Raw genomic sequence first — 27,570 nt, forward strand, 5'->3', positions numbered from 1 at the left:
GGCGTTTCCAGAAGAGAAATTTAATCTAATTTACATACTTCTAGGTACATCGATAACCAAAATGTGGCCACTGAAAAAAGTTAAAAGGTCAATCAGCTCCCGGCTTCTAGCTGGCCCAGGATTGCAAAATAAAAAGATCCACGTTCCTTATTCTCTACACAAAACGCGTTTTTAAAAAAGTGAAAGGTCTAGGGAGCTATACATAGAAAGCAACAGTGAAAAGGGAGAGGGAGCAGGAGTGGGGGAGGAGAGTCCCACCCCCCAACCCCACCCTCCAGGGCCCCAGAGCCCCTGAGGCTCTTTGGGGGGCCTTGACATGGCAGGAGGCAGCTGTCAGCTCTGAGCTCTTCCCAGCTGGGAAGGCCCCTCTGGGGGGCAACCAACAAGGATTTCCGTGGCATTGTGGGCTCAGTGGGGGGCTCCCAAGCCCCAGCAGGCCCCACAGAGGGAGCGTGGCTTCCCCTGAGCAAGCACCGTGGCATGATGTGGTCGTTCAACCCGGGAACTGGGGGTCCGGGGCAGGTCCCGGGTCTCACGAGGTGCGTGTGTGTGTGTTCGCATGTACATGCGTGTGAGAGGATATTCATGGGGGCGAGAGGGAACCAGAACAGGGGTCTTTGGGGTCTTTGCAAATGGCCACGGATGGCAGACATTGCCCTGCCTGGCTGCTAGACGGGGGAGCGCTGTCCTCCCCGTGACCAGATCGGCTGCCACCAGAGACCTGGCTGCTGCCCCTGCTGGACCAGGTGGGCATGGGCTGAAGGAAGACACCCTGTGGCCCCAGAGTCCTCAGGCTGGGGGAAGGGCAGCTAGCTGGCTCCCGGCGCCCTGGCTGTAGTGTGCCCGGCCCCCAAGGGGCGCCGGTTTGAGGTTTTGGCTTGCTCCTTTGGAAACGGAAAGAAAGAGGAAGAGGGACGAGGACACAGAGGAGGAAGAAGAGGAGACAAAGGTGGCACGAGAGGGGATCTGGAATGCTTTTGTGTTAGGGAGCCTCTGCCGCCGCTGTCTGTGCCTGCGGGGCCTGGGACTCCTCAGGCGGGGGGTCCGCTTTGGAGAAGTTCATCTCCAGGATGTGCCGCTGTAAGTGCCGCACCCACTCTTCCTGGATGGAGAGGGGGCCCTGGAATTCCACCTCACAGAACCTGCGTGGGTGAACAGAGAGAGGGAGTGGCCAGTGCTGTGAGGAGAGGCAGAAGCATAGCCTTGCCCACGTCCCTGGGCACACCTGCTGCTACTTAGTGTGGACAGAGCAAGCCCAGGAGGCGGGGGAAGAGGGGCCCAGAAGTCAGGCATTTCCCATGGACAGCCACCTCCACTCACCATGGGGTCATGTGAGCCCCTGCCTCTATGCTCAGAAGTCACTGGGACCAGCTAAGGGCTACTGGCTTCCAAGTACCCCTGCCATCTGGCAGATACATAGACTCTGAGACGGAAGAGGGCACAGAGAAGCAAATCCTACCCAATGAGCCAGGCCCCCCTCCTCCTCCTCCTCCTGTCTTCCTGGCACCTAAAGAGGCCTCACAGCACAGAGGCCTGGAGCCCAAGCTCCACGGCTCAAGACTTGGCTTTGACTCTGACTTCTGACTTGGCCTGTATGGCCTCAGGCAAGTCACCTCATGTCTCAGAGTCCCAGTTCCCTGCTCTTCGATGTACTTGTGGAGTTTGGTAAGAATTAACTAAGACCTACTTTTTTCTTGAGCCAGACACTAGTTGAGTGCTTACTTACCATGTGCCAGGCAGTTCTGAGTGCTTTATAAATATTAAATTCACTTACTCCTCGTAACAAATCTGTAAGGTAGGTTTGTTATCAACCCGCTTTTATGAGTGAGGAAATTGAGGTAAGGAACAGTTAAGTCCTTCCCTGAGGTCACTAAGCTGGTAAGTGGCAGAGTTGGGATCTGAACCCAGCTCTTGCAGGCTACAAAGCTCAGGGTGTCAGCCTTTAGCCTGAGCCCCGCCACACCCAAGGGCAGCCACTGAGGCGACACCTCCCAGCTCCCACCAGACCCTATCCTGTCCAAGGCTCTGGGTGACCAAGGCCCACTCAGGTGGTCTCCCTCCCTCCCCCAGGGGCAGCCTACCTGCATTTGAGGGTGTAGATGTTGCCCACGAACTTGACAAGTGATGTCTGGGGGGGCCGGGGCACCAGGGAGGGGACCGGCCGGACTCGGGGTGGGGGTTGCCGCACCTCCTCCAGCTTCTGCTGTAGGTCATTGGTGTCCTCGCCTCCCCGGGCTGCGGAGGCATCTGGAGGGCGGGCTTGTCGGCGTTCGAATTCTAAGGTGGAGAGAGGGACCAGAGATGAGTGGGAGGGGTGGGTGCTGCAGAGACTTGGAATACACAAGAGCTAAGGACTGATGCTACCTGGATGGGTGGGATGGGGGATGGACGGGTGAATGGGTGAGCAACTGGAGAAAGGACTAAAGGGCCACAGCAGAGCACCTGGGGAGTGGCTGGGTGGGCCTGGCAGGTGCCCGCTGCGCTCCCGACCCTCCTCCACCAGCACTCACTGTTGATGTTCTGCCGCTGGTGCTCCTCAGCCTTCACGGTGCCTGGCGGGCTGGCTGCCAGAGGCCGCTCACCACTGTCGGCTGCCCGGCCAGCCTCAGGCCCTGGCTCCCCCCCGGCACTGCGGCCGACCACGGCCAGGCCCCCGGGTGCCAGCCCCAGGGACGGCCGCTTGTCACTGTCACGGCCATGGCCGGCACTGCGGAACTTCTTGGTGAAGGGGCGGCCGCCCTGGATGTAGCTGCGGTAGGCGCCCACCTTCTGGGGCCGGTGCTTGATCCACTCGCTCAGTGTCTCGATGGGCGAGCCATTGACGCACCACTCGGTCACGCCGAACTGCCGCAGGTGTGCCCTTGCGTGGCTGGCCAGGGCCTTGCGGTTTTCAAAGTAAAGGCCACACAGCTCGCAGCAGGCCTCGGTGGCTGCGGGGCGGAGGGGGTGCTGCTGAGCCACAGCCCGAAGGGGGCAGGTGCACCCAGACGGCCCTGCACAGGCCAGGTGCCAATCCCGCCTCCCACAGAGACCCAGCCATGGGGGCCCCACTTGGGGTCAGTCCACGCTTGTGGCATTGCCTGGCCTGGCCTGGCAGGCCCTGGCGGTCGCCCTCCCGGGACCCTGCCGCCCGCTGCTTACAGGAGTGGGAGGTCTTCTCGTGAAGGGTCTTTGCCTTGAAGGGCAGTTCAGTCTGGATGTAGGTCTTGGCCTTGACCTCTGCTGGGAGGAGGCGGTCCTCCTGCAGGGGCCGCTTGGCTGCCACTGAGCCCAGGTAGCCAGTGGCTGAGGGCTTGGCCCCAGTGATGGGCGTCAGGCTGAGCTCTCGAGGAACCTGCGCCGGCCCTGCACCTGGTTTGCCTGGCCGGCCAGCCAGGGGTGACAACGGCAGTGGGGACTGCACGGGCCCAGGGGCCATGGTGGGAGGCCCATCCTCAGCCAAGGCAGGGGCCAGGTCTCCAGCCGGTGGCTCCTTCTTGATGAGGCACGGCTTGGACTTCTTCTTGAGGATTTCTCGCAGTGTGTCGATGGGCGAACCATTGACCGACCACTCGGTCACACCCATCTGCCGCAGGTGTGAGCGCGCATGACTCGACAGGCCCTTGCGGTTCTCGAAGAACTCACCGCAGAACTCACAGCGGATGTCGCGCACCGGCTCTGCCCGGGACGCTGCAGGGGATCCAGGGTAGGGGGGAGGAGGAGGAGGAGAAGGAGGCGGCGGCTGCGGGCAGGAAGCCTCCAAGCTCAAAGCCCCCATATCAGTGCCAGTTGCCTAGCTACCCCTGTCTATGCCACCCACCAGACCGCAACAGCCTGCTCCCTCATCTGGGCCTCCAGAGGCCCTTGTGTACATCTGGCTCTTCTGCTTGTTCTGTCATCTCAAATTCTAGCTGGCTTCAAGATATCTCCCTGTATGATCCTGGGCAAGTCACTTTCCCTCTCTGAGCCTCAGTTTCCTCTGCTGCAAAATGGAGATGAAAACCCCTACTTCCCAGTGTCACTATGGGAGGGTCTAAAATGGGAACAGCTCTGAGCATGGGGCACAGAGCTGGTACACAACGCACGACAGTGCTAAAGCACAGCCTGGGCTGCCCTCACCTGCTCAGCACAGAGTAGGCATCCAATCAATCTGAGCAGAATGAACACAGTGCTGGTATCACAGGCAAGCGAGCAAGTGACATTATAAGGATGACATACAGAGTTTTCTGTAACCAGGTGTGTGCTAAGTACTTTATCCCAGTTAATCCTCAAGAAAAAAAGACAGAGTTGGGACTATGCTGATCTCCATCTTCCAAATGAGGAAACTTGCCCATGGTCACACAGAGCTAGACTGGGGAGGAACAGAGATCTTAACTCACACTTGACTCCAAATGTCAAGCACTTAATTACCAAAAAAGTCAGAAAGACACAGTTCAGACGTTCACTGCCAGTCCCTACACTCCTGCTGTAGCAGACATCACTAATGGATCCCCGCAGTCATTCTCCCTAGGAGTCTGGCTGGCAGCCACTACCAATCGACAGAAATGGCACAAGAGATGGAATCTTTCTGCTGTCACTGAATGACACAATCCTGCTTCTCAAGTGAATAAAGGACAACTGAGCAGCAGCTCAGTTGCAGGGGTCTGCATAGCAAGAACATACAGCTAACCCCGTGTCCTCACTACCTGCATGTCCTCCCTTCCAATTCAAACCTAGGCACTCTGGATACCCCCAAGGGGAGGCAGGGAGGAGACCCCTCCAACTGTTCTCCCTGCCCTACTGCGAGGTCACACTTACACAGGTTCAGGGGTGTCATGTCTTCCCGTGGCGCCCCCCAGGGACCCTCAGATGGGTGCAGTTCCCCATGAAGGGCCCCCGGCAGCATCTCCCGCTTGATCTCCACCCGTATTTGTTCAGGCTTCAGCTTCTTGGGCAAGGAGGGTGCAGCCAGGCCTGGGAACATCTTCCGGGCCGTAGGAGGAGGAGAGGCAGTTGGTGAGTGGCCCAGGGGGCTGCCTGGTGGCGGTGGCAACTTCTTGGCCAAGGGTGAGATGTGAAGGTCCGAGGGGCTGCGGGCTTCCAGTGAGCTGCCAGGACCTGTGCCGCCTATCATCTTGGCCAGGGTTTTTGGGCTTGGCCCTGGTGGGTTGGGAGGTCCGCCAGGCCGAGACTGGGTCCGTCTCTTCAGGATCTCCCGCAGCGTGTCGATGGGTGAGCCATTGACGTACCACTCGGTCACGCCCATTTGCCGCAGGTGGGAGCGCGCGTGGCTCGAGAGGCCCTTGCGGTTCTCGAAGAACTCGCCGCAGAACTCACAGCGGATGTCTCGTGCTGGCTCTGGGCCTGAGGCTGCAGCAGGAGGAGAAGGGGTCAGTTAGCATCATAGAACTGCCAGCATGGTCACCTGCAGGAGTGTCCTGGTCGGCTGGGCGTGGGCGGCAGCAACACGCCCACAGGTTAGGGTGGTGAGGGCAGGTGCAGGTAAGGGAGTGGAAGAGCGGGGCTGGGGGCCAGATACCCGGCAGGAGTGAGGGGAGGCTCCAGAGAGCACATGGGCCCTCGGTCCTGGCGGAGGAGGATGGAATCAAGATTCCATTGCTCTGTGGGTCCCAACAAGGATAGGGTGAGGCAGGGAGGGCAGCCTAGGTGCTATGTGCCATCCAGACAGGGGCAGATGTGGGTGCTTTGCACACTAAAAGGCAGGATCTCCCCACCTTGGCCTTCATTCTCAGGAAGGGTCACGGAGGTCAAAGGCCAAGAGAGAGAGCCTAGCAGCCCACTGCCAACAAGATCTCTGGGCAGAACCGGCCCACTGCCAAGGGCCCCTGTCTACTCCCTGCCCCAGCAGGGAGGGGGCTGTGACCCCCCCCCCCGGGAGGGGCTCCAGGGCCCGCAGTGAGGAGGGGGCAGCTGAAGCGAGAACCTACAGAGGTTGAGAGGAGACGGCTCCACATCAGAGGCCCAGAAAATGCCGGCGGCTGCGGCGGCCGAGAGGTCCTGCTTCCCCCAGGGGCTGGCCATACCCGCGGCCTTCAGCTTGGCCTTCTTGGCCGGCGGTGGGGGGGGGAGCAAGGAGAGGGCCGCGGAGGTGGGAGGCGGCCGCCCCGGGTGGGCCAGGGCGCCGCGCCTGGGTGGGAGGCGGATCTGGACGCCGTCCCTCCTGATGAGCCCGTGGAGCACGTCTATGGGGGATCCCTTGGCGTCCGGATCGCTGACGCCCAGGTGGCGCAGGTGGGCACGGGCGTGGCTGGACAGGCCCTTGCGGGTCTCAAACCAGGCACCGCACAGCTGGCAGTCCAGCTCTCTGCCCCCGTCACTATCTAAAGCTGCGGAGACAAAACACAGGGGGGGGTTCACGGCCGCCACCTTGGCTGGCCTTGGGGGCCTGAGGCAGGAGGGTCTGGTGTGATTTTTGGCTGCTCAGGCAGTTGGGGGGTCCAAGACTCAGGCTGCAGATTTCTTTTGAAGTTTAGGAAGCAGGACATCCTATTTCCTGCCTAGCCCTTTGGCATCAAGGGGAGTGTAGAGAGCTTAAGGACGTTGGGTAGACAGGCAGTGACCAAATTCCAGATAATTGGATACTCCCAGACCCTCTCCCCTAGGATCCCTGCTATGGGAGCTGTGTGGGGGCGATGGTGGCTGCTGGACTCATGCAGCCAAGGGCAGGTGTGCCCCTGAAAGCACGGCAGACTCAGTGGAAGCAATTTCAAGGGAACATAAGGTGCCAAATGGGGGACTCCGTTGGGCAGGGGGTGAGACCCTGGGGTCACCCCCAGACTCTAATGTCCACAAAGATATGGGAAAGACTGATGTTATAACGGACGTCCTTGTTAAACCTGCTCACTGCACCTGGAGGGTTTCTTCCCAAACCCTACCTGCTGTGCCCACAGGCAGCCCAGGAGGTGGGGCTTCACTGGCAGGCAGAGAGAGCTGCCTCTGCATGGACAACCAGGGAGACTTCATGACAGGATCAACCGTGGGCACCTCCCATTAGGTGATCCCCATCTACCCAAGATGCTTCCAACTACCACTGAGAAAGCTAGGCCACAGGAACCCTGGTTACCTTCACTGCCCCTACCCACAGGCCCAGAGAAAGCCAAGAGCTGCCCCTCAGTGGCGAGCATGACCCTGGCAGGCTCAGCAGCTGCAGTGAGGCCTTCAGGGGAAGATCAGCAAAGTAAAGTGGGAGACACGATCCACATCCAAGGCGGCCCAAAAGGAGATGCAGAGGCTCGACCGATATTCTGGCCCGGCTGACCCAGGACATGGGAGCTGTAGTCCCCACCGCCCCCACCCACCCTGGGCCCTCTAGCCCAACCTGAGGTCCCGTCCCTCCCAGCGCCAGAACCTCCCTCGGCTCTCGGGACCCACACTCACTGAGGTTCAAGGGCCCCTCATCCTCAGACTGAGGCCACTGTGCCTTTGGGGAGGCCGGCCGGGGGCTCAGGGACAGCTGGGGGCTCTTGTCCTCAGGATTCTTAGGGGTAGGGGAGCCCGCCAGGGCCAGTGGTGTCTTTTTGAGGAGCGGAGAGCTGGGAGGGTGGCCCAGGCCCTTGGCCGAGAAGCCGGGAGGCGACTTGATGGCTTTGTTGACAGCAGGGGCATCCAAGGGCTTGGCCAGGGTGAGCAAGCCGGGCCGGGGTGCCCCGGCGACCACCTCCTTCAGCGAGCTGGACTTCTTAGCCAGGCCCGGGGGCAGCCCAAGGTGGGCGTCAGGCAGGCCCTTCTGCTTCACAAGCTCGTAGAGGAGGTCGATGGGTGCGCCGCTGCTCTCCGACTCCGCCACTCCCAGCTGCCGCAGGTGGGAGCGCGCGTGGCTGGACAGGCCCTTTCGGGTCTCAAAGCAGGCGCCGCAGACCTCGCAGGTGGTCAGGCTCTGGGCTGAAGGGCAACACAGAGGCCGGGAGAGCAGGTTGTGAGGCCTGCGGCCCAGCTCTCCCGCTTCTCCTCCCCCGAGAGTCCCACTCACCCAGGCTCCATGGAAGTGTTTTGCCTCCGTCAGGCCCCCCGAACCTCACAATGACCCTAACAAGGCGGAGAATAGCTTGGCTGCTTTGCCAGTGAGGGTTAGAAACTGAGGCTCAGAGAGGGAAAAGTTGTGCCCAAGGGCACACAGCAGGAGGTAGAGCCCTTCTGTCATCCAGCCAGTGGGACACCTTTCAGAACCTTTCAGGCCTACTGGGTGCCCTGGCAACAGGTTCACACAAACGCTGAGCTGCCAGCCACATGCTTCACTGAACTAAGTTCTAACCACCCTCTGTGGCTCAACTCCTGCCCGAAACACTGGTCCTTGCAGTCTCCTGCACCCTCTTCCACAGAGCCTTTATCCTTGTCTATCTGCTTCTCTGTCTCCCTGTTCCCCAACTTGAATGGCCCTCAAGAGCAAGGGCCAAATTCACTTTGTTCATCTCACCTCCCTGTCCACCCCAGGGCCCGTCACTAGTCATTAACCACCTTAGGATCAATAGACGAAGAAATGGTGTCATGCGAGAGATCACACAGCTAGCAAAGGCCAGATTCAGCAAATGAGCTGGGTCTGAGTATGAGCTCTGGACCACCACGCCCACTGCTTCTCTGGATGCTGTCCCTCACCCCATGAGGGTGCAGCTCAGGGCCATGCATGCCCAGGACAGAAGTTCAAGGGAAAAGACAGCTGAGTGCCAACCTTGGTGCCTCAAGGTGCCAGAGGGAAAACTGCGGGCAACCTGGAGCCCCACATTAACCCCAAGGCACAAGAGTACCCCTGTGAGTGTAACCAGCCTGGCCAGCATCCCCTGCCATGCCACCTGGGCCACTCACCCTTGAGGTCCTGCAGCTCCTGTTTGCTGCCATGAGGAACCTCTGCAGCCACTTTGCTGCTCAGCCGACTGGCCACCTGCTCCAGGGCCCCAGGGACAGGCAGGCTCTTCTTAGGGAGCGAGGGAGAGCCCAAGTCCATGGCCACCATTGCGTTTTCCTCAGAACCCAGGCCTGTGGGTTGGGAAGACAGGCTCAGCCCAGGCAAGTTTCAGGCTGTCTATCCCCAGAACTAAGAAAATGACCTTCTTCCTTATCCTTGATGTCTGCTGTCACTCTGCCAGGCGACTCACCCCAGGAAAGCTGAGGTTCCACCCATAACCCCCAGAACCTGTCCAATGCAGGGACACTAAGGCTGCCACTGACAGCAGACACCAGCAGCTGCTTCCACACACTACAGCATGGGCAGGTCTGGGGTGTAATGCAAATGTGAGCCCAAACTCCCATCCCGGGGGATCTCAAAGAAAAGATCTCTCTGGGCAGAACTTGTGAGGGGCAACATCTGCCTGTCTTGAGGGTGAGGGTGGGAGGCACTCAGAAAGGGAATTCAACAAAACACCAGGGTCAGGAGGCTGGAGAAGCCACGCAGAGGCAGGGAGCCAGGGAGCCAGGGACAGGGAAGTGGCTTCACAATCCTCGCCAGGAATCTCCACCAGACAAAACAGCTGGGGCTGCAGAGACAATGGGGGAACCAGGGGTGGCCTACGCATCACAAGCTGAGCCCTAAGTGGGGTAAGGTGAGAACCTGGTGTCTGCACGTACAGCGATCCGACTGCGGACAGAAAGAGTTGGAATCACAGAACTTTGTGTTAAGTTTCTGAGACATCTATCAGGTCCGAAGCATCCCTGGGTGAGGAGTGTGTGGCAGAGGAAACCCCAAGGGTGAATTTTCACGTCTAGTTTTTCAAAGGGGCCGGGGAGGCCAGTTGAACTCCAAATTTAGAGTTCAGAGAATGGCAAAGGCTCAGAGGATGAAGGAACTGTGTGCCAGATAGGGCCTTAGAGGCGTTCAGTGGGATGTAACGGGGCAGGGGGCCATGTAGGTTCCATGCTCAGTTTGAGTCTCACAGAAGCAAAGAGTAAGCGCTGAGGACTGGGGCACCCAGGACTTTGTCAAAGTCTCCGGGTCGGGTGGGCGCATCTGTCAGATGGGGCAGGGCTGAAGTGAGTTTCCGCACCGGACGGACCGGAACCGTGGCAAGGGACGCTCCCGGGGCTCCAAAGGGGGCAAGGGGCATCTGTCAGACGGGGCAAAGGTCTCAGGGAGCGGCGGAGGAGTGTTTCTGAAGCCTAGGACCCTACGAGCGGCGACAGAAGGCCCTGGGCCCACACGACTAAAGGGCCTGGGGGAGGGGGGGCGTCCCGGAGACTGGACGGAAGGCGTCGGGGGCGGCGGCACCGGCAGGCGGGATTCCGACCTTCCCCTCCCCGCACCCTCCCAAGCGCGGGCTCTTACCCGGCGCGGGAGCGGTCGCGGGCCCGGGCCCCGGCTCCGGCTCGGCCTTGGGCCCGTCCCGCGGCGGCGGTGGCGGTGGTGGCGGCGGCGGCGGCGGCGGCGGCGGGGGTGGGGGCGGCGGCGGCGGCGCGGGGGGTGCCGCGGGGCCCGGGCTCGGGGGGCTGGGCGGGGGCGCCCCCGCGGGCGCGCGCTCCCGGGCGCCCCCCGCGCGCGGCCCCGCCGCCGCCTTGCTCTCCGCTTTTGTCACTCGGCACTGGGCGGTGGAGGCGGCCATCTTGGCTCCGGCGCACGCGGGGCGGCCGCCCCAGGCGGGAGCAGCCGAGCGCCGAGTGCCGAGTGCCGCCGCCGCCGCCGCCGAATCCTCTCTGCCCCGCCCCTCAGGGCGCGCCCAGGGTGGCCTGCCGAGTGCCGAGCGCCACGAGCAAAACGGTTCGTCTGGGCCCTGCGGGCGGACGGCTGCAGCTGCTGGAAGCTGCCCGCGCGCCCTGGCTAGCGGATACACCCATATTGGGCGCCCAGCGGCCTCTAACCGCCGCCCCAGCCCAGTCCCTGGACATCTTTACCCCTAGGATGGGAATCTTCCGGCCTCACTGAAACCCCCTTAAACAACGTCCAAACTCTTAAAAGCCTTGACGGGCGGAGCTAGGACCTGCCCTAGGACCCTGCCCCATTCCCTTTCCGGAAAGTCTCCACCTCTGAGTCGGGGATCCTGGAAAACACCTGATCTCCAACCACGAGAATCCCTCCAGTATCATCCTGGTATCCAGCCGTCCCCCGACGGTGCTGTTCCGCAGACCTAGGGGACCCCACACGGCCGGCACCACATTTCAATCACCGCCTGTTTCTCTCTCCGATTGTCCCCAGCTGTTCCTTGACAGTTGGGTGGGGCTAGAATCCGACCATTGCCCCGCCCCCAACCTGGCACCCGCCCCCTCCTGCCCACTTAGGGAGAGGGGGCAGGCTTCTAACGACAGCCTTGCAGGGCCAGTGCCCAGACGTAGCCCTAATGTTGCAAATCCTTACTTAAGGCAAGGCTTCCAGGATCTTCCCAATCACTCCTTAGCCGCCACCCCTCTGCCTCGCAGTTATTCACTTAAAGACTGGTCATAGCTCTCCCTCCCAAGGACAAGGCCAGGGCAGTGCCAAACCTGCCTCCTCTCATCCGTAGGCTGACTCCTTATACCCCAGTGCTTCCTGCACCCCTAACCATCCTCAGAGCCAGCTCTGTCTCGCAGTCACCCCTGAGACACTACAAGCCAGGTGTGGGTGAGCTGAACGCCTGGGGGGCAGCCTTTAGCAGAAGCAAGAAGCCTGAGGTCAAGTCCCCACTCTGCCCCTCCCTGGGATGTCCCCTCACCCAGCCGCTGTCCTCTCTGAACCTCCAAGGAGAGGGGGCTTTGATGCTCCACCCTCCCCTTTGCAGGCTCATGAGTGCCCTTCAAGTGGGCTTGTGAATGGGTCTGACTGACCCCGGAGTACAGGTCTAGGTAGGACCCCAGCAGCTGCAAGTAGGAATAGTACCAAAGGGGCCGGGTGTGGTGGCTTACACCTGTAATCCCAGCACTCTGGGAGGCCAAGAGGGGTGGATCACTTGAGGTCAGGAGTTTGAGACCAGCCTGGACAACATGGTGAAACCCCGTCTCTACTAAAAATACAAAAAAAAAAAAAAAAAAATTAGCTAGGCATGGTGGTGGGTGCCTGTAATCCCAGCTACTTGGGAGGCTGAGGCAGGAGAATAGCTTGAACCCCGGAGGTGGAGGTTCCTGTGAGCCAAGATCGTGCCACTGCACTCCAGCATGGGTGACAGAGACTCCACCTCAAACAAACAAACAAATAAAAAAACAGAAACGGCCGGGCGCGGTGGCTCAAGCCTGTAATCCCAGCACTTTGGGAGGCCGAGACGGGCGGATCACGAGGTCAGGAGATCGAGACCATCCTGGGTAACACAGTGAAACCCCGTCTCTACTAAAAATACAAAAACGTAGCCAGGCGAGGTGGCAGGCGCCTGTAGTCCCAGCTACTCGGGAGGCTGAGGCAGGAGAATGGCGTGAACCCGGGAGGCGGAGCTTGCAGTGATTTGAGATCCGGCCACTGCACTCCAGCCTGGGTGACAGAGCGAGACTCCGTCTCAAAAAAAAAAAAAAAAAAAAACAACAACAAAAAAAAAAAAAACAGAAACACAACAATCTTAGTTCCACAGACTTACACTGAGGCATAAATGAGATAATACATGTTAAAATCTTAGTACAGGGGCCAGATGTGGTGGCTCAGGCCTCTAAATCCCTGCACTTTGGGAGGCTAAGGCAGGAGGACTGCTTGAGCCCAGGAGTTCCAGACTAGCTTGGGCAATACAGCAAGACCCCATCTCAAAAAAATAAAAAATTAAAATTAAAAAACCTTAGTACATAGCAAGCATTTGATAATGGAGGAACATATCAGGTCTGCCAGATAAAGCAAACATTGGTTGAAAATCTAGACTCGGCCGGGCGCGGTGGCTCAAGCCTGTAATCCCAGCACTTTGGGAGGCCGAGACGGGCGGATCACGAGGTCAGATCGAGACCATCCTGGCTGACACGGTGAAACCCCGTCTCTACTAAAAAAAATACAAAAACTTAGCCGGGCGAGGTGGCGGGCGCCTGTAGTCCCAGCTACTCGGGAGGCTGAGGCAGGAGAATGGTGTAAACCCGGGAGGCGGAGCTTGCAGTGAGCTGAGATCCGGCCAGTGCACTCCAGCCTGGGCGACAGAGCGAGACTCCGTCTCAAAAAAAAAAAAAAAAAAAAAAAAGAAAATCTAGACTCTAGGCTGGGTGCAGTGGCTTACACCTGTAATCCCAGCACTTTGGGAGGCTGAAGAGGGCAGATCACTTGAGGTCAGGAGTTCGAGACCAGCCTGGCCAACATGGTGAAACCCCATCTCTACTAAAAATACAAAAATTAGCCAGGCATGGTGGTACACGCCTGTAATCCCAGCTACCTGGCAGCAGAACTGCTAGAACCTGGGAGTTGGAGGTTGCAGTGACTGAGATTGCACCACTGCATTCCAGCCTGGGTGGCAGAGTGAGACTTTGTCTCAAAAAAAAAAGAAAAGAAAATCTGGCCTGTAGGCTGGGCACATTAGCTCACGCCTGTAATCCTGGCACTTTGAGGGGCTGAGGTAGGCGGATCACTTGAAGGCAGGAGTTTTGAGACCAGCCTGGCCGACATGGTGAAAACCTGTCTCTACTAAAAATACAAAAGTTATCTGGTCACGGTGATGGGCACCTGTAATCCCAACTACTCGGGAGGCTGAGGCAGGAGAATCACTTGAACCCCAGAAGCGGAGGTTGCAGTGAGCCAAGATTGCGCCACTCAAACAAAAAAAAAGAAAAAAAAGAAAATCTAGACTCTAGATCTGCACTATCCAATAGGATCCCCAGTAGCCTGATACTAGCTTCATTTCAACTTCTGAACAGCCATACATGACCAATGGTGTCCCTGTAAGACCGTGCAGATATCTAGAGAACATTTCCAGCCATCATCTCAGCAAGTTCTATGTAACAATGCGTCTCAAGATAGAAGATGTCATTAACAGCAAAGAATCTGGGGCCCGACTGCCTGGGTTTCAAATCCCTGTTTCACCCTTTCCAGCTGTGTGACCTCGAGCAGGTGAAACTCTCTGTGCCTCAGTTTCCTCATCTGTAAAGTGGAAGAAATAATAACCCTGCCTTATAGGATTGTTGTGAGGATGTAAATGAGTTCATGTTTGTAAAGTGCTTAGAACGATGTCTGGCTCCCAGTAAAAGCTCAGGAAGCATTTGTCAAAGTCACTGGCAGGAAAGATAGGGAAAAACTGGATCCAGAAAGAGACCTGGCCCAGATCCTGAGTGAAACAGAAAGGACACCTAAATAGCAGGTTGGTTGTAAGGAGAGTCATCAACATACTTTGTAAAGTGACTCAAAATGCTTCCAGGAAAGCTGAGTGGTGCCCCTCCAGCCCCGCCCCTCCAATGCTCTGGGCCCCTGGGAAGGATAGGGCTCCAGCACAGCCCGTCCCCTCCCCTTACCATCTCCATAGGCTGGCTCAGGGTCCTCAGCCCAGGTGGGTGGAAAGGGCACCGTGAGAGGTAAGCGGGGCCGACGGGAGGTCAGGAAGCTGCCAGGCGGACCCCCAGGCTCTCGGCCCAGGGGGCTGGGGGGCTGCTCAGCGGCAGAGGTGGCCAGCAGCTCCTGCAGGATGTTGATGGGCGAGACAGTGAGCTCCCAGTTGGTGATACCGAAGTCACGCAGGTGGGCCCGGGCGTGGCTGGAGAGGCCGGCACGTGTGTCGAAGCCAGCCCCGCAGAAGTCACAGCGCATCAGGCTGAAGGTGCCTGGGTCAAAGTTGGCCACTGTGGAGAGAGGACAGGACTGCCTGAGGTGGGGAGGGGCTACTCCCCAGCCCCAACCCCTCCCCATACTCAGGGCTTCACCCTGGGCTGTTTGTCTTCCCCGTGGCTGTCCCTTTTGCTCCTGCCTGCCCCTCAGCTCTCAGCTCGTGTATCCTCCCACCCCATTCCAGGACGCCTAACCCTCCCAGATACCTCCTTCCTACATCTGGCAACATCAAGGAGGGACCTCTCCTGCAAAAACCCTTCTCCAGGGCCAGGTGTGGTGGCTCACGCCTGTAATCCCAGCCCTTTGGGAGGCCAGGCGGGAAGATCTCTTGAGCCCAGGAGTTTGACACCAGCCTGGGCAACATAGTGAGACCCCATCTCAATTAAAAAAAAAAATAGCTGGGCATAGTGGTGCATGCCTGTAGTCCCAGCTACTTGAGAGGCTAAGGTGGGAGAATTGCTTGAGCTCAGGAGTTTGAGGCTGCAGTGAGCTATAATTGCCTCATGGCACTCCAGCCTGGGCAACAGAGCAAGACCCTGTCCCTTAAAAAAAGAAAGAAAAAGAAATGCTTCTCTAGTTGTGGACTTGCCATCCTCTGTGAGAGTATTTGATTAATAGCCTTCTTGTGACTATTTTTACTCATGATCACCCAAGTGCTGTAAATTAAATATTTGTTGGATGAAGAAATGGACAAATGGATGTAATGCCCTCTGCTGGGAGCCTTCTCTGAGCCCTGCAACTGGAGTTAGGGACTTTGTCTCAGCTTCCCCAGCCTCCTGGTTGCCCCAGCTTTCCCCGCATCTCAGCCTTGTTCAGTCAGCGTCATCACTGCCGGGTTTCCTAGTTGTCCACCCCTTGCCCCCTACCCCTAGTGCGTAGACACACATACACACACACAGACACAGACACAGACACAGACACACACACTCGCGCTCTCTCTCTCTCTCTCATATACCATACTGGCACTTCCCCAAGTGGGCTGTGTGTCTGCCAATGTCAGAACCACCCAGAGTGCTCCTGTTGGAGACAGACTTCGAGAATCAGAGCCTCGTACCGTGGGAATTGACAGACCTTACAGGCAGCCTCAGGGGGTTCTGAAGCTGGCCAGGGTGGGGTGGAGGGGGTCCCACCACTCCTGGACTGGGCCATGAACTCCGAGAGTCCAAGAACTGCTATTCTGTCCACTGCTGTGTCCCCAGGTCCCCAGAACAGAGGGGAACCTTGCTCAGTAAATATTTGTTGAATGGAGGAATGAATGAAATTCTCTGCCCGAGGCTGACTCTTCTACCCACACTCCTTCCTCCAGTGGCTGGAATGGCCAGGGCACTGGGGCGTCTCCACACATCCACCGACGGGTGGCCTTTACTGCAGCTCCCAAGTCTCTCAGGAGCAGAGGCCCCAGTGTCCCCCTGCTTGGCGCTAAGGGAGAGAATTTAGATCAAGGGTAGGTTGCCCAGCCATGGGTCTCCTGGGCCTTTTAAAGTGAAGCTGCCCTACCTTTTTTCTTCTTCTTCTGGAAGGAGAACCTGCGCTCAATGGCCTTCACCTCCTCAGCGGAGATGAAATGGCGCACATTGTAGCTGACGCCCACGCGGTTCAGGTGGCCCCGGACGTGGTTGGCCAAGCCGATGCCGTTGTGGAAGCGATCGGGGCAGTAGGGGCATTTCCGTTCCTCGTGCTTCAGTGCCATGGCCGGGTCCCCATCCAGGAGTGTGTCCAACCCCAGCGGGCCGCCCAGCGGCGCGTCCAGGAGCAGGAAGTCCAGCGGGTGTGCGCCTGCCAGCCCCAGCTCCTCGGGCTGCAGCCTCGGGGGCACCCTAGCCGCCGCCATGACCTGCGGCCCCAGCTTTGCCACCAGTACAATGGGTACCATCCCTCGGAGCTGCTGCTGCTGCCCCTGGGTGGCCTCTGCTGCCTGCAGGGCCTCTCGGAATGTCCGCTTCAGCTCCAGGGCAGGCTGTGGGATGAGGCTGAGGGTGGCTAGGGGTGAAAAGACCCCATTTTCAGGGGAAAAATCCATCTCAGAGGTCAGCACCACATCCTCCTCTTCCTCCTCCTCCTCCTCCTCCTCTTCACTCCAAGGGCGCCTCCGTTCCCCCAGCCCTTGTGGGTGGACGGTGCTTTTGTTTCTCCCGAGCTGTAAGGAGTAGGGGGTGGATGCTAGTGTGGAGGGAAAGGCCAGCCTTCCAAGAGGCCTCTGGCCCACCCGATGCGGGAGTGGTTTTGACAGCGGGAAATCTCTGATGCTCAGCTGCTGGCATCCTGGGCCAAAGGCCAGGCTGGGGTCGTATCCAGCAGGGTTCTCCCGCCACATGGGGGCCAAGGACGGCTCAGCTTTGCCAAAGTAGTCCACAGCAGTGTCAGGGAAGCAGGCGTGAGCATCCTGGCTAGTGCCCGGTTGGCTGGCAGGGTCCTCCTCATAAGCCTCGCCATCCTCCTCCCAGTGGTGACGGGCGTGCACCAGCCTCACGTGCTCCCTGAGCAGGCTCTCGCTGGGCGCCGGGAAACCACAGAAGACGCAGGCGCTGAGGCTGACGGCAGCTCCGTAGGGCTGATAGAGGAGGGCGCTGGCCTCAGGGCTGGGGCTGCCAGCCCCACTGCTGCCTCCAAAAGGCTCCTTGGCGGTCTGGCCTGGGGGCTCACGCACATGCAGCTTGGCGTGCTGCACATAAGCCCTGGAGGAATTGGTGCCAAAGACACATTTGGGGCACTGCAGCCGTGCCTCCCGGCCCTCGTCCCCTGGAACTTGCTTCAGCTTTTGGATCTCCTCAATGATCTTCTCCCGGGAGGCCTGGTGCAGCTGCCGGTGCTGCTCCAGAGCGGCAGGGTCGGCAAAGGCCCAGCCACACTCACCGCAGGCCAGCGGGGCCAGGTCCGCAGGGGGCTCCTGGCCTGGGGCTCGGCGGTGCTGGCTCATGTGCTCCAGGAGGTGCTCCTTCTGCTTGAAGTAGATGCTGCACTCGATGCATGGGAACACGGCCGGCTCCTCGTCCTCGTCCTCTTCTGGGCTGGCCACCCCTTCGGCCACCTCCTCCAGCAGCTCACACAGGTAGGGCCCGGTCCGGATGGGAGGCAGTAGCGGCTGCAGCCGCTCCACAGACGCCTCCGAGTTCACCGTCCAGGTCTGTGTGGCCACCTCCGAGGCTGACGTGGGTAGGCCCCACTCCGACGACTGGGCCAGCCCCTCCAGGTCCTCCAGGTCTTCTCTGCCACCCACCACCGCCATGTCCAGCATCTTCGGGGTGTCTTCCACTGGCACAAACACCCTTCTGAAGGGGGCGAGGGGTGGCGGCTGGGCAGGCAGGTCCAAGTGCAGCCCTGCATCCTGGGGGGATCCCTGCTCATCCTCATCTTGGAGCCAGTTGAACCTGGGGCGACCCTGGGGGTGTTTCTCCAAAAGCCTTGGTTCCCCCCGGTGGTGCAAGAACCTTCTAGAGCCCTCTAGCTCAGCGTGGGGGTTCATGGTTCTCACAATGACCGAGTCCTCGAATCTCCGCTCAGACAGGATGCCCTCCCCAGCCTCCTGGACAAGGGGGTGCTCCCAGGGTCCCCGGCCATCAGGGGTGCCTGGGAAATGGCCCAGGAGATGGGGTGGTGGGGAGCCCGGCCGGAAGTCCAGGCTGCCTCCATCCCAGCAGCTGCAAGGAAGTGCCAATGGGGACAGGTTAGCCATGGGCTGCAGTTTTCCTTCCTAGGGTGGTGATGGGGGTCCTCACAGGCAGTTTGAAGCAGGCCCCAGAGATCCAGCCCGAGGGCGACAGGGGTGTGGGGGTGAGGGTGGGAGGTAGGGGGAGTCCATGTGGATCCTTTCGGACCTATCGGGTCAAAAGCCAGGTTCAACTCTTAGGATGCACCTGTCCACAAAGCCTAGCCCTGCTGCATTGTCGGGGAATATGCGGAGACCACCCCTGGACCACACGGGGATGTAGCCACCTCTAAGAAGTCTGGTGGCAACAGTTAACTCTCATCTCTCCCCAGGAAGGACCCAAGCCTCTCATCTATGCTCCAGGCTGCTTCTGTCTTGGTCTTCCCCAAACTGGGGTGATTTTGCTAATTTAGTTTCACCTCTCCCTCAGATTTGGTCAAAGTTAACTTTGTGGTGGAACAGTTCAAAGGAATGTTCCTTTTCCCTGCATCTCCCCATCTGGAAGGGCAGAGTCAGGAGAGGTGGAAGGTCCCTGCTAAGCCTTTGGCCCCAGTGATTCTGACCTTCCTGGGCAGAGGGGTGGGAGTGGGGTTGGGGGAGGCAGGGTAACCTCTCTGGGCCTCAGTTTTCCAATCCTAAAAATGGGGGTAATTCCCAAGAACTGGGAACCCCTTTGTCCTTATACAACATCTGTGGAGCTTTCTCATAGCCACCATCAACAAAAGGTGCTTGCAACATAAGGCAGGTGCTTATTTAAATGCTCACAACCACAACCTTTCAATGACCCCACAGGCTGTAGGGTGAAGATGACACAACTCAGTGCTTGAGAAATGCTTTGTTTCACCTCATGCCTGGACCAGTGTGGGTTCTTATTATGGCCATTTGTGATGGGTTCTCCCTTCCTTTTCAAGATCCTGCCTCCATCAGGGGATGCCAATCACGCTCATGGAACAGATGCGGAAAAAGTTCCATTCAGATGTTGGGTGGAGACCATAAGGTCACCTTTCTCAGCTCCATCGCTGACATGCGATACTAACAGGACCATCCTCCTGGGGCTGTGGCAAGGACTCAGTGGGGATAAACACATGTTCAGAGCGCAGCTCATAGCAGCTATTATTAATTAATTAATAATGGTATTGTTCATTCTGAGAGCTATTAGTAATCCTGATAAGCTTACTAGGACCTGGCCAGGCGCGGTGGCTCACGCCCGTAATCCCAGCTCTTTGGGAGGCTGAGGTGGGTGGATCACCTGAGGTCAGGAGTTCTCGACCAGCCTGGCCAATATGGTGAAACCCCATCTCTACTAAAAATAAAAAAACTATCCAGGCATGGTGGCGGGCACCTATAATCCCAGCTACTGGGGAGGCTGAGGCAGGAGAATTACTTGAACCCAGGAGGTGGAGGTTGCAGTGAGCTGAGATCACGCTATTGCACTTCAGCCTGGGCGATAGAGTGAGACTCTCTAAAAAAAAAAAAAAAAAAAAAAATTACTATGACCTATTAGCAGCTGCCAAGCCATTTAATAAAGGGTAGGGACCGTCAGCATTGCTCTTGATTCCTGCTCTCACCCAGTGCCCCTTGGATCCTCAAGGCGAATTCATGAGATGCATCTTATGGACTCCATTTTGCAGATGAGAAAACTGAGGCCCAGAGAGGCATAGTATCATTCTAAGGGTCACCTGGCAGAGACAGGACTCCAAGGGTCCAACATCCAGGCTCCTGTGCCTGTGGCCCTGCTCCTGGCAGGGATAATGAGAGTTGACCGTCTGTGTTCATCCCAGACCTCCCCCAACCCCAGCACACGCCCAGGGGCTTGCCTGCCGGGAGCTGCCTCCTCCTCCTGCCTGGCCTCCTGATTCCCTCCTGTCCCCTTCTCATTCCCCAGGGGCTTCTCTGGGGCCTGGGCATGTCCTGCTTGCCCCCCTGCCCTCCCTGAGGTCAGGGCCAGCATGGCACTCACCAGCTGCTGATCCGATGGGTGGCGGAGGTGGCACGGGGGAGGGCTTCGCTGAGGCCGGGATGGGGCTGCCCGTCTGCAACAGAGAGGGGAGACCCTGAGGGGCTGGGGTCCCCCTGGCCGGGGCCCTCCACACCCCAGCTCCAGGAGCCCTGCCAGGTGCCTCGGAAGGGCCCTGCTGGCTCCCAATTCCTCTCCCTGAGAGGCCTGTGGCCTCTGCAGTCCTGAGCCCTGGAAGGGGTTTCTTTGGAGGAGTCCCCTTGACTTTCCTGGGGGACCCCAGGGGCTTGCTGCCTTCCAACCCTCCTCTCTCTCCCCCCACCCAGCAACCAGGGTGGTTTTTTACAAGACTCACCCTGCTAAAAACTCACCTGGCTTCTCATTATACCTATAATAAACACCAGACTTCTGTTTTTTGAGATGGAGTCTCACTCTGTTGCCCAGGCTGGAGTGCAGTGGCACGATCTCGGCTCACTGAAACTTCCGCCTCCCGGGTTCTAGCGATTCTCCTGCCTCAGCCTCCCGAGTAGCTGGAATTACAGGCGTGCACCACCATGCCTGGGTAATTTTTCTATTTTTAGTAGCGAGGGCATTTCGCCATGTTGACCAGGCTGGTCTCAAACTCTTGACCTCAAGCAATCCACCCACCTTGGCCTCCCAAAGTGCTAAGAATACAGGTGTGAGCCACTGTGCCCGGCCTAAAAACCAGACTCTTAGCCGCCACCTACAAGGCCCTATGAGGTCAGACCTCTGCTGGTCTCTCTAACCTCTCGTCTCTCTCCTGGCCCCTCAATGCCTCTACTCTGACTGTATGGGCCTCCTCGGGAAGCCCCAAGCCCACCTAACTCTTTTGGACCTCAGGGCCTTTGCACCTGCTATGCCCTCTGCCCAGGGCACTCATCCCTGACCGCCTAACTCAAATGAGCCCCTGTGATTTTCTCTCAGCACCTGTTTCATTTCTTTCTTAGCACTTTCTGAAATCACCTAGCTCCTTCTTGGGATGACTGCTTGCTGGGTCCCCCACTAGGATGTAGTTGCAGACCAGGGACTTTGTTGGCTTCATTCACTGTAGCATCCTAGCACCTGGCATACAGCAAGCGCTCAACAAATCCTTGCCAGATGATGAACAAGCACCTGTTCTAACCTGAGCTGCAGAGAGCCCGTCCCTGCCTTCTGCACCCTCTCCCAGGCCTATGTCCTGAAATCCAGTCCTCTCCTGGGACCCCCTCCCCACCAACACAGATGGAGCCAACTCTCTATTATCCGCCTGTGGAGCGAATGCCTGGAGCGACCACAGGAATCCTGGCCTGCATCTCCTCTGCCCGCCACACTTGCCTGACGCGGGTGAGCTTGCCAATCGGGGAGCAGGCCAATTGCCCGGGCCAAGGTTAACACACTGGGGGAACTTGTGCCCCATCCAGAGCCCGACAGATGCAATTGTTGGATTAGCCTCAATTTGAGGATGGTCCAGAAAAAGGGATAGGGCTGGGGCGAATTCTTTTTCCAATCCCTCATCATCCAATTGGCCCAAGAAATTGAGAGCTGACTGTTGGGAGTCAAAGGATAAAAATGGAGGTAGGATGGGGAGAGAGTGTTGACCAGAAAGGTGTGGTCACTGGCTGAGGGTCCTGCTTTGGAACCCAAGAAAAGGGTTGTGACTGTTGTGTGACCTCTGGAAGGGGTGGTGGGGGTATGGAAATTTGCATCATCTACATACAGCACAAGGTTTCTCAACATCAGCACTATTGGCATTTGGGGCCAGATCATTTTCTGGGGTGAGGTCCATCCTGTGCACTGCAGGATGGTGAGCAGCATCCCTGGCCTCCACCCTCCAGACGCCAGCATCTCCCCAGCCCTCGGTCATGACAACCAAAAGTGTCACCAAACATTACCAAAGTGTCCCCTGGAGGGGGAGGTGAATCACCCCCATTTGAGAACCACCGGGATACACTGATGGGCAGCAGAGCTATGCTGGGGTGCAAGGGCTGGTTTTAGGATGGGGGTGTTGGAGAGGGCGTTCAGAGTTGGGAAAGAAAGGCCTGGCCCAGCCAAGGGAGTGAGGCCCCCAAGAAACAGGGTCTCTAGAGAACACATGAGTCATAGATTTGTCTTTTCTCAGGAGAGGGCAACCGGTTCGCATATAACCTGCCCTAGCACGACCTAGAGGTTTGGGTCTGAGGGTCCTGGGCATCCTGCCTCTGAGGTTCTAGGACCCCAAGCTCCCAAGATTCTGGGCGTCCCAGATTTGGTGATTCTGCGATTGCCGTTGTCTAAGAATTCCAAGAGCCAGGGGACCGCGTGGCCTCCTTGAGCAATTCCAGCGAGTCTCCTATTTTTAGTGGCAGTGACTTTGGAGGAAGCAGGCCAAGCAGTGCCCTGTGTCCAAGACACCTTGGGGGCGGGGGCTTCACCCAGAGGCCTCCACAGTTGATGGGGATCCAGGAGTCCCTATGGGTCAGACGAGGTGCTGGGTCGCAGCCCTTAGGCAGTGGCCGTGCCAAGCAGCCCTTGTTGGCTCCTGCCATCTGGGTTCCCCGAGAGAGTTTGCAAATGCTGATGGCAAGGGGTGTCCATGAGCAGCCTGAACTCCAAGCCTGGGGTTCAACTTGATAGAGTAGCCAAGAACCTAGATTCTGGAGCCAGACAGTTCCAAGTTCAAGGCCCCAGGGGTGCCCTGAAGGGCGTGCCTCTCCCACTCCGAGCCTTGGTTTCTTCCTCTGTGCCATGGGAACAGCCACCGACCCAGTCTCGCAGGGCCAGCAATGGGTGCCAGCAAGATCGCAGTAAATGCTCCATCCAGAGAAGTGGCGGTGGAGGGGAAGAAGGCTGGTGGGAGGCCTGGGGGGGTCAGGGCTGGTTCAGCGATGTCTCAAGGGGGAAGCTGGTGGCTAGACCCCACAGCCTCAGGCCCGGTCACTCCATGCTCTGATTTTCTCCCCAGGCTGGGGCCCCAAGATGGCAGAAATGATGTGTCATTTGTCCCTGGGTGCCCTGTCCCCAATACAATGCCAGGCATGTAGCAGACTCTTCATCGATCCATACAGACCACCTTAGCCCCCTGAGTCTTTTCTGAACCTGGGAGGCCCAACCAGAGAGGTAGGAGCTGCAGAGGGGGTGTGGGAGCTCCGGGTAAACAGCCGTTAACGGAGGACAGAGAAGGCGGCCGGCACACCCCTGCCCAGGCAGAGAAGTTTGGAGGTGGTCACTCCAGGGTGCTCTTGGGGGGCTCCGAGGGCTGAGTAGGGATAAAGGAAGGCCCAGGCTTTGGGGTAGAATAGCAGCCCCAGGGCCTGTTCCTATTTATAGGCATCACAAGACTAGTAGGGCAGGTGCCTGCGTCCCGGAAGGGGCAGATCAAGCGGACAGGGAGGGTAGTGGGAGAGACGTGGTGTCCCAAACCCAGGCATTCTTCCAAATCCAGGCTATGACCTCACTCCGAGTCAAGCCATTCCCAGCCCTGCCCCCAGCTGCTGAGGGAAACCTTCAAGGGTGGGCCTGGCCCCCCTCAGCAGCCACATTTCCCTCCTCCCCAGGCTATAAAAGAGATGCACACATGAGACCCTGGGTGATTCCCCAGAGGAAGTGAGGATGCACCTACCTGCCTGCTTTTTCCCTCTCCCCAGACCTGAGGCATCTGCCAGGTAGAGAAGAGATGTCCAATCCCTCGGAACCAGACCCAGAGAGGACACTGGGATCCCTACAGCCTGTACCCTCAGGCTCCCACAAAATCAAAGTCCCTGCGCTGCCCTGGCTGGCTATGCGACCTGGCACAAAATCCTGCCTATCTCTGAGCCGCAGTTATTAACTCAGTTATTAATGGCTTAGAGGAGGGGATTGCTAAGTTTCCCTGAGTGCTGATACTCTGGAGTTGGGTGTACCCTGTGCCCTCAGGGGTCTCACCTTGCCACCCCACTGCCTGACACCTGCAGATGCCATCAGCTACCTCTAAGCCTTTGCATGTATGCAGTCCCCTGCCTAGATGCTTGCTGCCCCCTTGGTCTGGCTCATTGTTCCTTATCCTACCTCTCACTTCCTGCAGGAACTCCTGGTTGCTCCCCGCCAGGTGCTTTCCTCATCACAGCCCCAGCCGCTGTGTCATAACACCTGGTGACATAACACTGGGTCATAACATGGTATCACAACATCTGTCTCCCCAGCCTCAGAGGGTGGGGTCTGTGAGAGCGAGGATGGTGTGTGCTCAGTCACCACTGTGCCCCAGTGTGTGGCCCCTAGAAGGTGCTGTGTATTTATAAATATCCAAGCATCATGAGTGGTAAAGGTGGCTGGAGCAGGTCAAGGATCTGCGAGGATGCAGCACGGTGGTTAAGAGTGAGGGCTGTCAAGCCATGCTACTCCCTGGCTAGGTGACCTTGGGCAATTTATGTCGCTGCTCTGGGTCTCAGTTTCCCCATCTCTGATACTGGATAATAATAACGAAGGCTACTCCACAGGGTTCTTTGGAGAAAGACAGAAGATGATCATGCAAAAGCCTTGGCATGGAGGAAGCCCTTGATTAGGTGTTTGGAGATGGGCGGGCAGCGGGGGGGTCTGAGGCATCAGCCCACTGTTTTCCAGGCATATCAGCCTCCTACCAGGTCCTTGGACACATCAGGCTCCTCCCCACCACAGGGCCTTTGCACTGGCTGTTCCCTCCACCTGGAACGTCCTTCCCACCATTCACTCCATGCTCCATTCAAATGCCACTCTATCAGGGAGGCTCTCCCAGGTCTCCCAGGCATGATCCTGGCACTCTGTTTAATGCCTTCACAGCATCTGTCACTACCTATCCTTCTGATATTTGTTTAGTTGCTTGTTGTCCATTTCCCCTACTAGAGTGTCAGCCGCTTGAGGGCAGGAATTCTTGCCTCTTTGGTTTACAGCTGCCTTCCCAGCACCTAGCACATACCCTGGCACACCAAAGGTGCTCAGTATTTAATGAATGAATAACACATCTGGATGTGGGGACAGTGTCAGATACCTTTTTGCTGGGTAAACCAAGGCACAAAGGGGTGGCCAGTATCCCTGACTACCCAGTCTCTCCCTAGCCACTACAGGGTCCACGCTGTTTTGGCCCATGGCTCAGGAACAGGATACACCCAGACAGCCAGAGGGAGCTGGGATAGACTGATGGGAGTGGGGAATACCTGTGGAACAAGTGGGCTGGGGACAGGGAGTTTGGGGTGCTGAGATGGGCCTCTGGACCCAATTAGTATGCTCAGAGGAGGGAGCCAGGCTGACCTAAGTTTAAGTCCCAGCTCCACACTACCCAGTGGGGAGCCTTGGTCTGGTCACTGGCTCCCAGGACATCTGTTTTCACAACTGTCAAATAAGAAACTAAACAGAGTGCAAAGAAAAGGCTCTGGACCGAAGCAGAATCAGCATCCCAGCTCAGCTGCTACTGCGCTGGGTGACTTGGCTCTCTCTGAGCCTTGGGGAATGGGCTGGATGCTTCCTGGGGGCCACAGGGCCCATTCTCTTACCAGAGATGCCACCTCTGCCATCCAGAATGTCTCGGGGGCCCTCCTTGGTGACAGGCAGGTAATGGGTGGACCGGAAGATGCCACCTTCCCCCTCAGCAGCCTCGGCCCCACCCTCGATGTTCTCCCTCGGCATCGGGCCAGGCAGTCTCTCTGGGCCTCGGGGACGATCTGGTGCAGCTGGGTTGCCTGCCAGGGACCCCTCCATTGGATTTTCTCTGCTTGGATCCACTCAGCTGCTGGGCTGGCTCAGCGGGGCATTGTGGGCCTGGGGACAGAGAGAGAGAAGTGCTTAGGGGATGGAGGAAAGGGAATCTGCCTCAGTTTCCCCTCCCTCAAAACCTCGGTCCTCACTTTTGCAGCTCACTGCCTCAGTTTACCTCCCAGCCCAGGGGAGCTAATGGTGTTCAGACCTTATCCACACACCTTCTCTCCCAATGGCCCCTACCCTCAGCATGCCTCCATCTCCCCATCAATAACTCTTCCCCTTTATACAGATCCTGCACTGCCTCAGTTTACCCATATTGACACATGCACACTCAGCCACCAGGTTTTCTTCCATCAATCTTTCCACTTCTCCAGACTCCTCCCTTCATTCACACACAGCTGCACTTTCCCCAGTCCTGCCCTCACACCCATGCACACGCACATCCTACTGCCATGCCTTCGTTTCCTCGGCAAGAATCCCAGCCACTTGTACACTCCGATCCTATACACCGTCAGGAGTCTCCCATCATTACCCCTTTACTTTTCTCCATTGGGTTGTCCCATACCAATGATCCCTGCACTTTCCCACACTCCAACCCTTCCCCCACACAGGACCTTAGGGTTCTCCAGCATTAACCCCTTCACCCCCCTCCACACACACAGCCTCAAGTGACCCCAGCATTAACCCTTTCGCTTCTCCCCAACATTATCCCTCATGCATACCCAGCTTGGGCTCCTCCATTCCCCCCACCCCCCAACCAAGATTGCTCTAGTCCTCGGGCGAAAGAAAACGATGGGGCTCCTGGTCCAGAAATGAGGACCCTGGGGAGCGGGGGTTGTCCTCTCTACCTATAAATACCTTCAAGGTAACGGCGGAAAGTGAAGGGCAGGAATGAGGCGCCCTCCCCAGGGAGATGGTGGGGAGGCCGGGCCCAGGCAACCGGGGCGGGGCCGGGGCGCCAGGCCTGGTTGCAGGCGCTGCCCTCGGGGGCCTGGGGATTCCCAGGGGGCTCCTCCGTGGGCTGGCAGTCTTGGTGGGGGTCCCTACCCAGGCCCGGAGGAAGCACCTGCGGTTGTCCACCGGGTGGGCACTGCCCGCGGGGAACGGGCGGGACCGCAACTTCGGAGCACTTTGGCAGCGTGGGGAGGGGGCTCCTACCCGGATGCCCCCCAGGGGTCGCAGAGGTGGGGGCTGCGCCGTGCGGGCCCACTCCTCGGGGGTCCAGGGTCCGGGGGATGCGTCCTCCGCCCGTGCACCCCGGGGCGGGAGACCCCGCGGGACGCACCGAGGTAGGGGGGACACCTGCCCCAAGACCCCCGCCCCTCCCCCCACCTGCACGGCCCCGCCCCCGACCAGGCCCCGCCCCTGAAGGCCCCGCCCCCGCCCCCGCCCCGGGGGGTCCCGCCTGGCCCGGCCCGGCCCGGGCCTCCCCCGCCCCGCTACGGCTCCGCCCCACCCGCGGGCTCCCCAGGCCGGGCCGGGCCTCACCAGGGAGGCGGCGCCGCCAGCCAGGTGCCGGGGCTCGGAGCTCCCCTCCTTGGTGCGGCCGTCGCTGCCGCTACCGCCGCTGCCGCTCCCGGTGCCGGTGCCGCGGCCTCCGCAGCCGCCGCCGCCTCCACCGCTCGGGGGACATTGTCCCTTTAAATCGCTCCCCCCGCCGCCCCGCCCCCCCGGCGCGCCGCCGTGACCTCAGCGCGA

At 58.6% G+C, this 27,570-nt stretch overlaps 1 protein-coding gene across 31 annotated transcripts; it reads right to left on the reverse strand.

Moving 5' to 3' along the window:
- WIZ (WIZ zinc finger) lies at positions 1-27,519 on the reverse strand. 31 transcript variants are annotated; one of them, XM_045379847.3, is made up of 13 exons: positions 27,361-27,519; positions 25,668-25,932; positions 20,191-20,263; positions 16,082-18,222; positions 14,275-14,598; positions 8,779-8,949; positions 7,357-7,860; positions 5,907-6,305; positions 4,777-5,328; positions 3,142-3,669; positions 2,511-2,930; positions 2,082-2,277; positions 1-1,142 (listed from the first exon to the last, which is right to left on the reverse strand). In XM_045379847.3, the coding sequence occupies exons 2-13, from the start codon at positions 25,870-25,872 to the stop codon at positions 983-985; spliced, it is 5,673 nt and encodes a 1,890-aa protein (XP_045235782.2). In that variant the 5' UTR covers positions 25,873-25,932; positions 27,361-27,519; the 3' UTR covers positions 1-982. The 31 variants fall into 31 exon arrangements, with proteins under 31 accessions (XP_045235782.2, XP_065390502.1, XP_065390501.1 ...); XM_065534430.2 differs by lacking the exon at positions 27,361-27,519 and adding an exon at positions 27,031-27,202; XM_065534429.2 differs by lacking the exon at positions 27,361-27,519 and adding an exon at positions 26,939-27,013.
- Between the last annotated feature and the right edge of the window lie 51 nt (positions 27,520-27,570).

The sequence above is a fragment of the Macaca fascicularis genome, chromosome 19, assembly GCF_037993035.2.
Source record: "Macaca fascicularis isolate 582-1 chromosome 19, T2T-MFA8v1.1".
In the NCBI taxonomy this organism is placed as follows: Eukaryota; Metazoa; Chordata; class Mammalia; order Primates; family Cercopithecidae; genus Macaca; species Macaca fascicularis.